We start from the raw sequence: 12,127 nt of genomic DNA, 5'->3' as shown, positions 1-12,127 counted from the left end.
CTCTCTGTCTGCTCAGGAACACTGAATTTATTATAGAAACGTGAAAGAAACCCACTGTATTTAAAATGATGTGACTCTTGGTGGATTCCTGGATCTGGTGCAGGTTCAGGTTTTAGTGACGGTCTGATCATGCTCCGCAGGTCTGGGCCACGAGGGGATCTACAGGAAGAACGGGGCCATGTCCAGAATCAAACTCCTGATGGAAGAGTTCCGTAAAGACGCCCGAAACGTCAAACTGCGGATCGGAGACCACTTCATCGAGGACGTGACGGACGTCCTGAAGAGGTTCTTCAGGGAGGTCGACAACCCCATCTTCATGGCCGACCTCCACCCGCTGTGGCAGGGGGCCGCCAGTGAGTCCACTTTACTTTAGACCAGGGTTCAGTCTGAGGGACTCACTACGGGACCAGAAGGTTTCAGGTGTTCTCCAGAGGTTTACTGTAAGGGGGCTCCTTTAAAGTTTCTCAAGGTCTTCTTCTTCACCTCCTCATTGTTTAATAGTCATAGTAAAATAATTATTCTTTTTTTATTTAAGATCGATTTAATTAAAAACGTTGTATTATCAGCAAAATATGCTTAAAGTATCAATAGTAAAAGTGCACAATGGCTCCTTTAAAGGTCTTATATTATTACAGATTATTATTTAATTCTGTTTTATCACTAACAAAGTTTGTAAATGTGAAGCCAGTTTTAGATGCTGTGTGTACTACTGAGTATATTAGTAGTGTAGTACTGCTTCATATCATAGGATTTATAGGTACAAAGTAACTTTGAATGTCAAATGCAGTAAAAAGCAGTACGTTTGTGAGATGCAGTGGAGTGAAAGTAGAAAGTACTAGTATGCCAAAGTTGTACTGACGTCTAGTTCTTGAGTAAATATAAACAGTATGAGCTGTATCGTACATTAAACCACACAGAAACTCAGGTTTACAAAGAGACATCAGAGGTTTTTAGACCTCAGGTTTAAAGTCGGTCCTGGTTCCGTCCTCAGAGATCCCTCAGAAGTCTCAGAGGTTGGACCACTACAAAGAGATCATCCGGAGTCTTCCTCGAGTCAACAGGACCACGCTGGCTGCTCTCATCAGTCACCTGTACAGGTGAGCTCACACCCACACACCTGCAGCTCTAGAACCAGCAGGTCTCCTCATTAAATAACTGGGTCTGCTTCCTCCGCCAGAGTCCAGAAGTGTGCCGATCTGAACCAGATGTGCACCAAGAACCTGTCGCTGCTGTTCGCTCCTAGTCTGTTCCAGACCGACGGGAAAGGAGCGCACGAGGTGAAGATCGTAGAGGATCTGATCGACAACTACCTGTATGTCTTTGATGTGAGTACAACTGAGTCCACTACAGCTCTGAGTCCACTACAACTCTGAGTCCGCTATGGGGGCGATTGTGGCTAAGTGGATAGCAGGGCCGTCTTTCAATCAGAGGGGTGGCGGTTCGAACCCCGGCTCCGGCTCCGCTAGTCGCATGTCGATGTGTCCTTGAGCAAGACACTTAACCCCAAAATTGCTCCCGTAGCTGTGCCTACGGTGTAGAAATGTGATAGACTCTGAATTGTAAGTCGCTTTGGATAAAAGCGTCTGCTAAATGACTGTAATGTAATGTAATGCTACAGCTCTGAGTCCGCTACAGCTTTGAGTCCGCTACAGCTCTGAGTGCACTACTACAACTCTAGGTCAGTGGTTCTCAACTGGTCTGGCTGCGGGACCCACCATCGCCCCTTAATGACAAGCCGCGAAATCAATGTTCCAAATCAAGGAACATTTTCAACTTCTCAAATGTCTTTAATGTAAAGATGGTGCAGTTTGAACCTGAGCTGAAGATGTCCTCTGCAGTCGTAGTATAGGGGATGTCTCTTGTGCAGAGACATTGTTCCTGTCTGTCCCCGTCCCACACATGTTTCACGTAAACGAGTAAAACTGCTTTGTTTGTGATGTCTGTAGATTCGTAGTTAATGCAAAATGACCACTTGCCTAAATTCGAGCTGTGTCTGTTGTTTGATGTCATCCGACATGTCTTCAGTTCGTCTACTTATAGTGTCATTTGACAGAGGTATAGTTTTCAGTTTATCCGCTGCAGATTGATCCAACATGTCCATGTCCATGGCTGCAGGTAAGTGAGACACTTGTGTGATGTCCTCAGATCTTGAAGTCGTCTTTGAAAGTACTCAACAGGTTTATCTTTGAGAGAAGGTGTTTTGTTTCCAAATGCCGCTTCAGTTTTAACGGCTTCATTTCTTGTGCCAGAACCTCGCTGCACAAAACACACTGAGGTTTTTGCCACTTCAACTCTGAGTCCGCTACAACACTGAGTCCACTACAACACTGAGTCCGCTACAACACTGAGTCCACTACAACACTGAGTCCACTACAACTCTGAGTCCGCTACAACACTGAGTCCACTACAACACTGAGTCCACTACAACTCTGAGTCCAATATAGCTATGAGTCCACTACACCACTGAGTCCACTACAGCTATGAGTCCACTACAATACTGAGTCCACTACAACACTGAGTCCACTACAGCTCTGAGTCCACTACAGCTCTGAGTCCACTACAACTCTGAGTCCTCTTTATGACGTAGAAACTGAATAACCCAGTGAACCTCTGGTCCTGTTTCAGATCGATGAGGAGCATCAGACTCAGATCGAGCTTGAGATCAGCCTCATCACCACCTGGAAGGACACTCAGGTACTTCACTGCAGTCATGGTGTCAATATTAACAACTACACATAGTTAATAATAAAAACATCACTAAATAATTTGTGCTGGTCAACGATTAAAATATTTAATCGCGATTACTCGCATGGATTTTTTGCGATTAATCACGATTAATCACATTGTTATGACAAAGTTCAATAATTAATTCAAAAGTAGTGTATTGCGCACTTTTATTTTAAAAGTACTGCTATATGAACAAAAGTGCAGTAACATTTGATTTACAAACACTTTAAACAGTAGGACTGCAGTAGGAGCTGTGTCCGCATTCTCGGCAATAAGTCAGACACGTTCCCGGTGGGTGTTGGCCTCCGCCAGGGCTGCCCTTTGTCACCGGTCCTGTTTGTGATTTTCATGGACAGGATATCTAGGCGCAGCCTGGGGGCGGAGAACGTCAGTTTCGGGGGTCTCGGGATCGCCTCTCTGCTATTTGCAGATGATGTGGTCCTGTTAGCCTCCTCGGATCGTGACCTCCAGCATTCACTGGGACGGTTTGCAGCCGAGTGTGAAGCGGCGGGGATGAGAGTTAGCACCTCCAAATCTGAGGCCATGGTGCTCTGCCGGAAACCGGTGGATTGCTCCCTCCAGGTGGGGACGGAGTGCCTACCTCAAGCGAAGGAGTTCAAGTATCTCGGGGTCTTGTTCACGAGTGAGGGTAAGATGGAGCGGGAGATCGACAGACGGATCGGTGCAGCTGCAGCAGTAAAGCAGGCGCTGCACCGGACCGTCTTGGTGAAGAGGGAGCTGAGCCGGAAGGCAAAGCTCTCAATTTACCACTCGGTCTACGTTCCTACCCTCACCTATGGTCACGAACTCTGGGTCGTTACCGAAAGGACAAGGTCGCGGCTACAAGCGGCCGAAATGAGCTTCCTCCGTAGGGTGGCCGGGCTCAGCCTTAGAGATAGGGTAAGGAGCTCGGTCATCAGGAGGGAGCTTGGAGTCGAGCCGCTACTCCTTCGCGTCGAAAGGAGTCAGCTGAGGTGGTTCGGGCATCTAATTAGGATGCCTCCTGGACGCCTCCCACTGGAGGTTTTCCGGGCACGTCCAACTGGGAAGAGACCCCGGGGAAGACCCAGAACACGCTGGAGAGATTACATCTCCCAGCTGGCCTGGGAACGCCTCGGGATCCCCCAGAATGAGCTGGAACATGTTGCCGGTGAGAGGGAGGTCTGGGTCGGCCTGCTTGCCCTGCTGCCACCGCGACCCGACCCGGATAAGCGGTGGAAAATGGATGGATGGATGGACACTTTAAACACATCAGGTGCTTTTTAACAGCAGTATTCCCTTTACACAGTAGTGATCATATTTCTTATATTATATCCTTCTTATATCATATGTATATTTTCCCTTTAAGTCACGAGATGCAGCATGTTTTATACTTAATGTGAATATAATTCATACTTTGTTGGCATCTTATTCTGAAAACCGGATGTTCGTCTGAAGAAACCGGATGTTGTCTCACGTTAATCTTTCCGCTAACTTTCTCCTTCGCTCGCTCCCGATCTGTGCCGTTTGATGCGTTTACCGTGAATTTCAACATATAGGTGCACTAAGAGTGTCTGCTGACTTTACCGCAGAGATGTCCAGTAGTCTCCAGGCAGAGCAACAGCTGGTGCACGTTGTAACGCCGTGTATTCCGTGTACTCCCACACGCTGCATCAACGTAGTCTGCTGAAGACTTCCTCCACGGACTTTCAAAATAAAAAAATGCGTAAACGCGCTATAAAATAATTGTCGGCATCTATTAATGAATGCGTTAACGCGATAATAACGTGTTAACTTGCCCAGCACTATAAATAATAGATCATTTATTTTAAGGCATCAAATAAAATATTGATCCCCAGTTTCTGTGGACGGACTGCTTTCAGTTAATAGCTTTGATCGATTCTGGTCAGAAAATGTCAGTAATGAACGTGTATTAAATGTAATACATCTATATTAATGATTCGTATTCAGTTTGTAAGAAAGAGTAGTAATAAGTTGATAATAAATCACTACTAAGCTAGTAATAAGTTAGCGATAAGTTGAAAATACGTTAAAGAATAGTTAGTTATCGATTGATAATAATTTAGTGATAAGTTGATAATAAGTTAGTAATAAATTGATAATAATTTAGTGATAAGTTGATAATAAGTTAGTAATAAATTGATAATAATTTAGTGATAAGTTGATAATAAGTTAGTAATAAATTGATAATAATTTAGTGATAAGTTGATAATAAGTTAGTAATAAATTGATAATAAGTTAGTGATAAGTTGGTGATAAGTTAGTAATAAGTTGACAATAAGTTAAAGATATGTTAGTAATATGTTTATCACAAGTTAGAGATATTAATAGTTTGATAATAAGTAGTCAATAAGCTGATGAGTAAGTGAGCTCTGATGAGGTCTCTGTGTGCAGCTGTCTCAGGCTGGTGATCTGATCATTGAGGTCTATCTGGAGTTGAAGATACCAGACTGCTGCATCACTCTCAAAGTAAGTGTGAATATTGATTATTAACTCATTATTAATAACGTGGTACAGCAGGAGGTGTTGGCTGATTGATGTGACCTGCAGGTGTCTCCCACCATGTGTGCTGAGGAGCTGACCAATCAGGTTCTGTTCATGAGGAACGTCCCGACCGGAGACAAAGATGTCTGGATGACATTTGAGGCCATTGAGGACGGACAGCTGGGTGAGACAGCAAGACATCTGTACACCTGTCTGTCTTTCTGACACACCTGAGGGGTTCACTATGAAGCCACATTAGTGGTTCAGAGAGGTGGCCCTGACCAGTCGACGTGTCTGAAGGCGTCTCAAAGCATCTTTCACTAATCAACTCCTTTATACCGTCACTCTTTAGTTCATCTTAGAGTGCGACAGATTCTCTCATGTTTCCCTTCTAATCCACAAATCATTTGTCACTGGTTACTTTGTTTTGAGGGTTGTTGATTGCGTGAGCAGCTCAATGGGGGACAAAGCGGTTTGTCTCGTCATGTCCTCTTAGCAGGTCGGGTCTGTCTCTGTGTGATCTGGTTCAGCTCAGCCTGTTTACCTGAACAGGTGTTTCCTGTTATAGTTCACTGGAGAAAGGAGAGAGAGGAAGCTTTACTTTACTTTACTTTCCTCTTTAAAGTCCTCTGGAGACAAATCCTTTATCTGCACTTTGTTTATATTTCACCTTATCACCACTGATTTCTCTCAGGTAGTTTAGACTCCTGCAGGTGAGTTCAGGGAGCCTGGGACATTCTACCTGACGGGTGATGATGATGATGTTGTTGTTGTTGATGATGATGATGATGATGATGATGATGATGATGATGTTGTTGTTGTTGTTGTTGTTGTTGTTGTTGTTGTTGTTGATGGTGATGATGATGTTGTTGTTGTTGATGATGATGTTGATGATGATGTTGTTGTTGTTGTTGATGGTGATGATGTTGTTGTTGTTGTTGTTGTTGTTGATGGTGATCATGATCATGATGATGATGATAATGTTGTTGTTGTGTCAGAGCGTCCGTTACACCCCAAAGAGAGAGTCCTGGAACAGGCTCTGCAATGGTGCAAGATGGCCGACCCGAGCTCCGCCTACCTGGTGGTGAAGCGAGTTCCTAAAGGGGACGGACTCACTATCCTCACCTGTACGTCACACACTACACACTATATGACACACTACACACTATAGTACACACTACACAATACTACACACTACACTACACACTATACTACACATTATACTACACACTATACACTATACTACACACTATACAACACACCATACTACACACACATGCATAGTGTGTAGAAATGGTGTGTAGTATAATGTGTAGTATAATGTGTAGTATAGTTACACAGAGCTGAAAGTGGAATATATGATGAATATCATCCATCAATAATATTAACTTCAGGCTACAAAGTTCTAATCTGTCAGATGTGAGACTGAATCAATCACGTCTGTCTCTCTCTGTCTCCCTGTCTGTCCCTGTCTTTGTGTCCAGCCTATAAGAGTGAGATCATGAAGATCGGTCTCCTGAGGTGTCGTGAAGAACCTCCAAAGCTCCTTCAGGGCAACAAGTTCCAGGAGAGGACGTTCCAGATCATAAACCACAAGCTGCTGCTGCTCAAGGACAAGAAGGTAACGCTCTGAGAGACATGTCTCTCTGTGTCCACCAGTAGACACTCCATATCCCCGTCCCCTCACTGGTCTGTGTCCTTGTTCAGAGCATCAAACCAGAGAAGGAGTGGTCTCTGAAGTCCATGAAGATCTACATCGGCATCCGCAGGAAACTAAAGGCTCCGACCAGGTAATGTGAGGACACTCAGAGACAATGCGAGGCACTCAGAGACAATGAGAGGCACTCAGAGACAATGAGAGACACTCTGAGACAATGCAAGACACTCAGAGACAATGAGAGACACTCAGAGACAATGCGAGACACTCAGAGACAATGAGAGACACTCAGAGACAATGGGAGGCACTCAGAGACAATGCAAGGCACTCGGAGACAATGAGAGACACTCAGAGACAATGAGAGACACTCAGAGACACTCAGGGACAATGAGAGACACTCAGAGACAATGAGAGGCACTCAGAGACACTCAGACAATAAGAGACAATGCAAGACACTCAGAGACAATGAGAGGCACTCAGAGACACTCAGAGACAATGCAAGACACTCAGAGACAATGAGAGACAATGAGAGACAATAAGAGACAATGCGAGACAATAAGAGACACTCAGAGACAATGAGAGACACTCAGAGTCTGACATTTTATTATTAAGGTGACTTTGTCATTTAAAAATGTTAGAACATTGTTGTTTTTCAGTGTGTGTGTGTGTGTAGAGTTCACATTGATCAGACAACACGTGTTTCTTCATGAATGAGGACAGGCTATTCTATTCTTTTCTATTATCTGCAGGTGGGGATTCACAGTGATGTCACACAAACACCAGCTGTAAGTATCATTGATTAACCCTGTGATGTCACAGCTGTATTATTGATTAACCCTGTGATGTCACAGCTGTATCATCGATCACATGACAGGAAATGTATCCCCTTTATAGTTTCATTTATGGATCATATCCTGAGATCAATAACGTTTCTGTCTCTCAGGTTTCTGAGCTGCAGCTGTGAGGCCGAACTGTGGGACTGGATCACCAGCTTCCTCAAGGCTCAGGTCAGATTAACCCTAAACCTGCTGATCCAGGATCAGGTTTATATCTCAGGTCAGATTAAATCTAATCTTTCTGATCCAGCATCAGACCTGAGATCAGTCTGTCTTCTAGAGGACTGAAGCGGTCCCTAATCTAAAGGTCTCATCGGGTCTCTGTTGGATCTTGTTTTCCAGAACGAGGACCCGGGTCCTCCGGTCCTGAGGCGTCACTCGTCCTCAGACATCTCCAAGCAGAAGTTTGGCACGATGCCGCTCGTCCCGATCAGAGGAGATGAGAGCAACAGCAGCATGCTGTCGGCCAATCAGACGCTGGTCAGGAAACAAGCTTTAATCATTCATTAAGTTGTTATAAACAGAGCAGGTAGTAATAACTTTAATCGTTCATTAAGTTGTTATAAACAGAGCAGGTAGTAATAACTTTAATCGTTCATTAAATTGTTATAAACAGAGCAGGTAGTAATAACTTTAATCGTTCATAAAGTTGTTATAAACAGAGCAGGTAGTAATAACTTTAATCGTTCATAAAGTTGTTATAAACAGAGCAGGTAGTAATAACTTTAATCGTTCATTAAGTTGTTATAAACAGAGCAGGTAGTAATAACTTTAATCGTTCATTAAGTTGTTATAAACAGAGCAGGTAGTAATAACTTTAATCGTTCATAAAGTTGTTATAAACAGAGCAGGTAGTAATAACTTTAATCGTTCATAAAGTTGTTATAAACAGAGCAGGTAGATAGTTTCTACTCATTTATTCTTCCTGTTTCTGACTGAATTAGTTTTCAATGTTTGTGTTTTTCATCTTGATGATGAATATATCTAAAGTTGTTCTTTTAAGTATTAAAATACTTTTTTACAGAAAGTAACTTTTTATCTGTTTGAAGCAAAATGAAAAGATTATTTTCTTCAATAATTCATTTTATATATTTTTCTCTGCAGAGAAAGTTACATGACAGAAGGACTCTCTCCATGTACTTTGTGAGTATTTGATGCTTTATTTTGTACTTTGTTAGTATTTGATACTTTATTTTGTACTTTGTGAGTATTTGATACTTTATTTTGTACTTTGTGAGTATTTTATACTTTATTTTGTACTTTGTGAGTATTTGATACTTTATTTTGTACTTTGTGAGTATTTTATACTTTATTTTGTACTTTGTGAGTATTTTATACTTTATTTTGTACTTTGTGAGTATTTGATACTTTATTTTGTACTTTGTTAGTATTTGATACTTTATTTTGTATTTTGTGAGTATTTGATACTTTATTTTGTACTTTGTGAGTATTTGATATTTTATTTTGTACTTTGTTAGTATTTGTACTTTTATTTTGTACTTTGTGAGTATTTGTACTTATATTTTGTACTTTGTGAGTACTTTATACTTTTGTTTGTACTTTGTAAGTATTTTAGACTTTTATTTTGTACTTATTGAGTAATTTCTTGTGGAGGTGAATGACTTGATGCCTTATTGATCATATATATATATACAGTATATATGATTTATATATCATATATAGATATCTATATATACTGTATATATATATAGATCAACATACTGTATATAATATATATATATTGATCTATATACATATACACTGATATCTGTGTTGACCTCCAGCCCATGAAGGTGCAGCAGGACTTGTTGGAGGAGGAGCGCTCTGAGTCTCCTGATCTCCCCGAGCCGCTCTACGAGGAGGTCGGAGACTTTGGTCTTCAGGTCCTCAAGTCTCTGGAGACCAGCTTCCTGTCCAGCAGCGCCGCCGAGACCCAGGAGGTCCTGGACTGCCTGCCTCTCAGACCGGTTCCTTTGGAAACCGGACACTCGGACCACGTGGTCGTCCACCACCCGGCTCGGACCGCCGAGGAAACTCTGGAGCTGAGCGGAGGTGGAGGAGGAGGAGGAGGTGGAGCAGACCTGAATGCCTCCCAGCAGCCTGCAGCTAGGAGGAGGAGGAGGAGGAGGAGGAAGGAGCAGTTTCAGGGAGTCTGTACTCCATCACAGGAGCTACTTCTGCAGGAGCTGTCTTCTGCTTTCACCAGGAAGGAGGAGGAGGTGGAGGAGGTGGAGGAAGAGGAGAAGGAGGAGGAAGAGGAGCAGTAGCCGTATGACGTCTGAGAGAAAAGAGGACTTTATTACAGCTAAATGTGTGAAGGTTTCTCCAGAGTCAGGTGGAAAGCTTTGACTCAGAGCTCCTCTCAGCTCCTAAAAAACAGGAGGACATTCACAATAAGGAGACAGAACCCTCCAACATCTTATTAATACCCTCACATTAATCAATCATACCTTTGAACTTCTCTGAAGAGGCTGCAGGTCCCAGATCCGATCATCTGCTGATCCCCATCATCTGCTGATCCCGAACATCTGCTCTACCACAGAAATGTATCAGGAGTTTGATTGAACATATTAATGATAATATTTAGGACAGGATTCATTTGAAGGAAGACTCTGCTGGTTTTTAGAGGACCAGGATTCAGGAGAACTCTGAGGGAGTTTAACCTCCACTGTGATTGGCTGAGAGGTCACCTGACCTGAGTGACATCACTGTTGGTTTGTGGCTAAAAGACTGAAGTGAAGAAGACTGAATATTATATTAGATATTATATTTAGTGCTGGGCAAATTAACGCGTTATTATCGCGTTAACGCATTCATTAATTAACGCCGACAATTATTTTATAGCGCGTTAACGCATTTTTTTATTTGTAAAGTGCGTTGCTCACTGGCAGCGGTGGAGGAAGTCTTCAGACTACGTTGATGCAGCGTGTGGGAGAAGTAGAGATAAACTAAAGCAACACAAGCTAACACATGCTACAGAGGAGTGGAGACAAACTGCAGGTTAGTGTTGTGGAAGATGTCGGTCTGAGGAACGTTCTCAAGGTGCGTTCGTGTCGCGTTTGGTGTGAACGCACCTTTAGGATCTCAACGAATGACGTCACGTATGAGCCTCAAGAATGAGCTAAGAAAGTTAGCGGAAATATTAACGTAAGTCAACATCCGGTTTCTTCAGATGAACATCCGGTTTACAGAATAAGATGCCAACATGTTCCTGTTGCACAGTGGAACGTTTCACACACAGTCACACACTGAGCACAGATAGTGAAGAGATAGAACTGCTGCTGTGTGAAGAGAACACTGCTGCTAACAACAACCTGATGTATTTAAAGTGTTTACACCAAATGTTATTGCCCTTTTGTTCATATAGCAGTACTTTAAAATAAAAGTGCACAATACACTACTTTTGAATTCATTATTGAACTTTGCCATAACAATGAGATTAAATATTTTAATCGTTGCCCAGCACTAATTATATTATATTATTGTATATTATAATATTTTATACTATATTATATTATGCTATATTGTGCTATAATACATATTAGATTTGTATTCTCTTTAGTTCAGTGTCTTCTTCTCGTCTTCATCAGACTCAGATTACATCACTTCCTGTTGGTATAAAATGTTGAAGATGTTGATTTCTGGAATATTAACTATATATATATATAAACAGTGTACTGTAATGATTATAATAAAGAGCATCCTGTAAACAGTCAGTGAGGAAAACAGAAGTTGTCTGAGGATCAAACGTTCCACTGGTTTTAATGGTTTTAATGGTGACTGCTCCGTTGTACATATCAAAGTATGAAGTGTTCCTCTGTATTTTAACTCTGATGGTAGTACATTACAAAGTACTAATACTACTAAATGTAATAAATAAAGTCTGTCATGTGATGGAGGAAGAGTGTCTTGTCTCTCCACCAGTCCTCCCATTACACAGTCCCACTATGACTCTAACCCAGTGGTGGGCCGTCAGAGCCTGCAAGGCCTTCTCTGCTGGCCTGAACAGAATCACAAAGTTATATCTATTTTATAATTTAATAATTGTTCTTAAATACACTACATGTATTATAATTTATAATAATATTTTCCCCATCATCTTATGTTCTCATTGCACAGCTACTGACTTCCTCAGTTGCTCTGCTTCCAGTGCAGCTTGTTTTAAGTAGAGCTTTTATCCAATCAGATCTCACCTCTGTGTCTCTAGGTAAGAACAGAGGCAGAGGCCTGCAGACTCACAAGTGAATCCATGTGCAGTTTAAGTGAATGGGGACGATATTGTTGATTGTCATAGTGTTCAACCAATCAGATCTTTAGTTTGACATGTTGGGTGTATTCTTTGACGTGTCAGAGCTGCTAGCTGGTCTACAAGTACGTCAGCATTACGTGCAGCTCAGTGTTCAGGTGCAGCTCTGCAGTGAGG

At 42.2% G+C, this 12,127-nt stretch overlaps 1 protein-coding gene across 1 annotated transcript in view; it reads left to right on the top strand.

The window, feature by feature from the left end:
* The window catches only part of arap3 (ArfGAP with RhoGAP domain, ankyrin repeat and PH domain 3), a 31,285-nt gene extending 19,687 nt beyond the window's left edge, over positions 1–11,598 (top strand). Inside the window, exons 23-36 of the mRNA XM_076105272.1 lie at positions 141–353; positions 992–1,097; positions 1,178–1,325; positions 2,626–2,694; positions 5,122–5,196; positions 5,278–5,395; positions 6,210–6,338; positions 6,696–6,832; positions 6,919–7,001; positions 7,618–7,653; positions 7,812–7,875; positions 8,047–8,184; positions 8,809–8,847; positions 9,489–11,598. Coding sequence (XP_075961387.1) covers positions 141–353; positions 992–1,097; positions 1,178–1,325; positions 2,626–2,694; positions 5,122–5,196; positions 5,278–5,395; positions 6,210–6,338; positions 6,696–6,832; positions 6,919–7,001; positions 7,618–7,653; positions 7,812–7,875; positions 8,047–8,184; positions 8,809–8,847; positions 9,489–9,971 — 1,838 coding nt within the window. The 3' untranslated portion in view covers positions 9,972–11,598. The remainder of the gene's footprint in view (positions 1–140; positions 354–991; positions 1,098–1,177; positions 1,326–2,625; positions 2,695–5,121; positions 5,197–5,277; positions 5,396–6,209; positions 6,339–6,695; positions 6,833–6,918; positions 7,002–7,617; positions 7,654–7,811; positions 7,876–8,046; positions 8,185–8,808; positions 8,848–9,488) is intronic.
* Positions 11,599–12,127: the final 529 nt, after the last annotated feature.

This window comes from Anarhichas minor, unplaced genomic scaffold (assembly GCF_050575085.1).
Source record: "Anarhichas minor isolate MPS153535 unplaced genomic scaffold, ASM5057508v1 ptg000031l, whole genome shotgun sequence".
NCBI lineage: Eukaryota > Metazoa > Chordata > Actinopteri > Perciformes > Anarhichadidae > Anarhichas > Anarhichas minor.
This window is presented reverse-complemented; position numbering and strand designations above follow the sequence as displayed.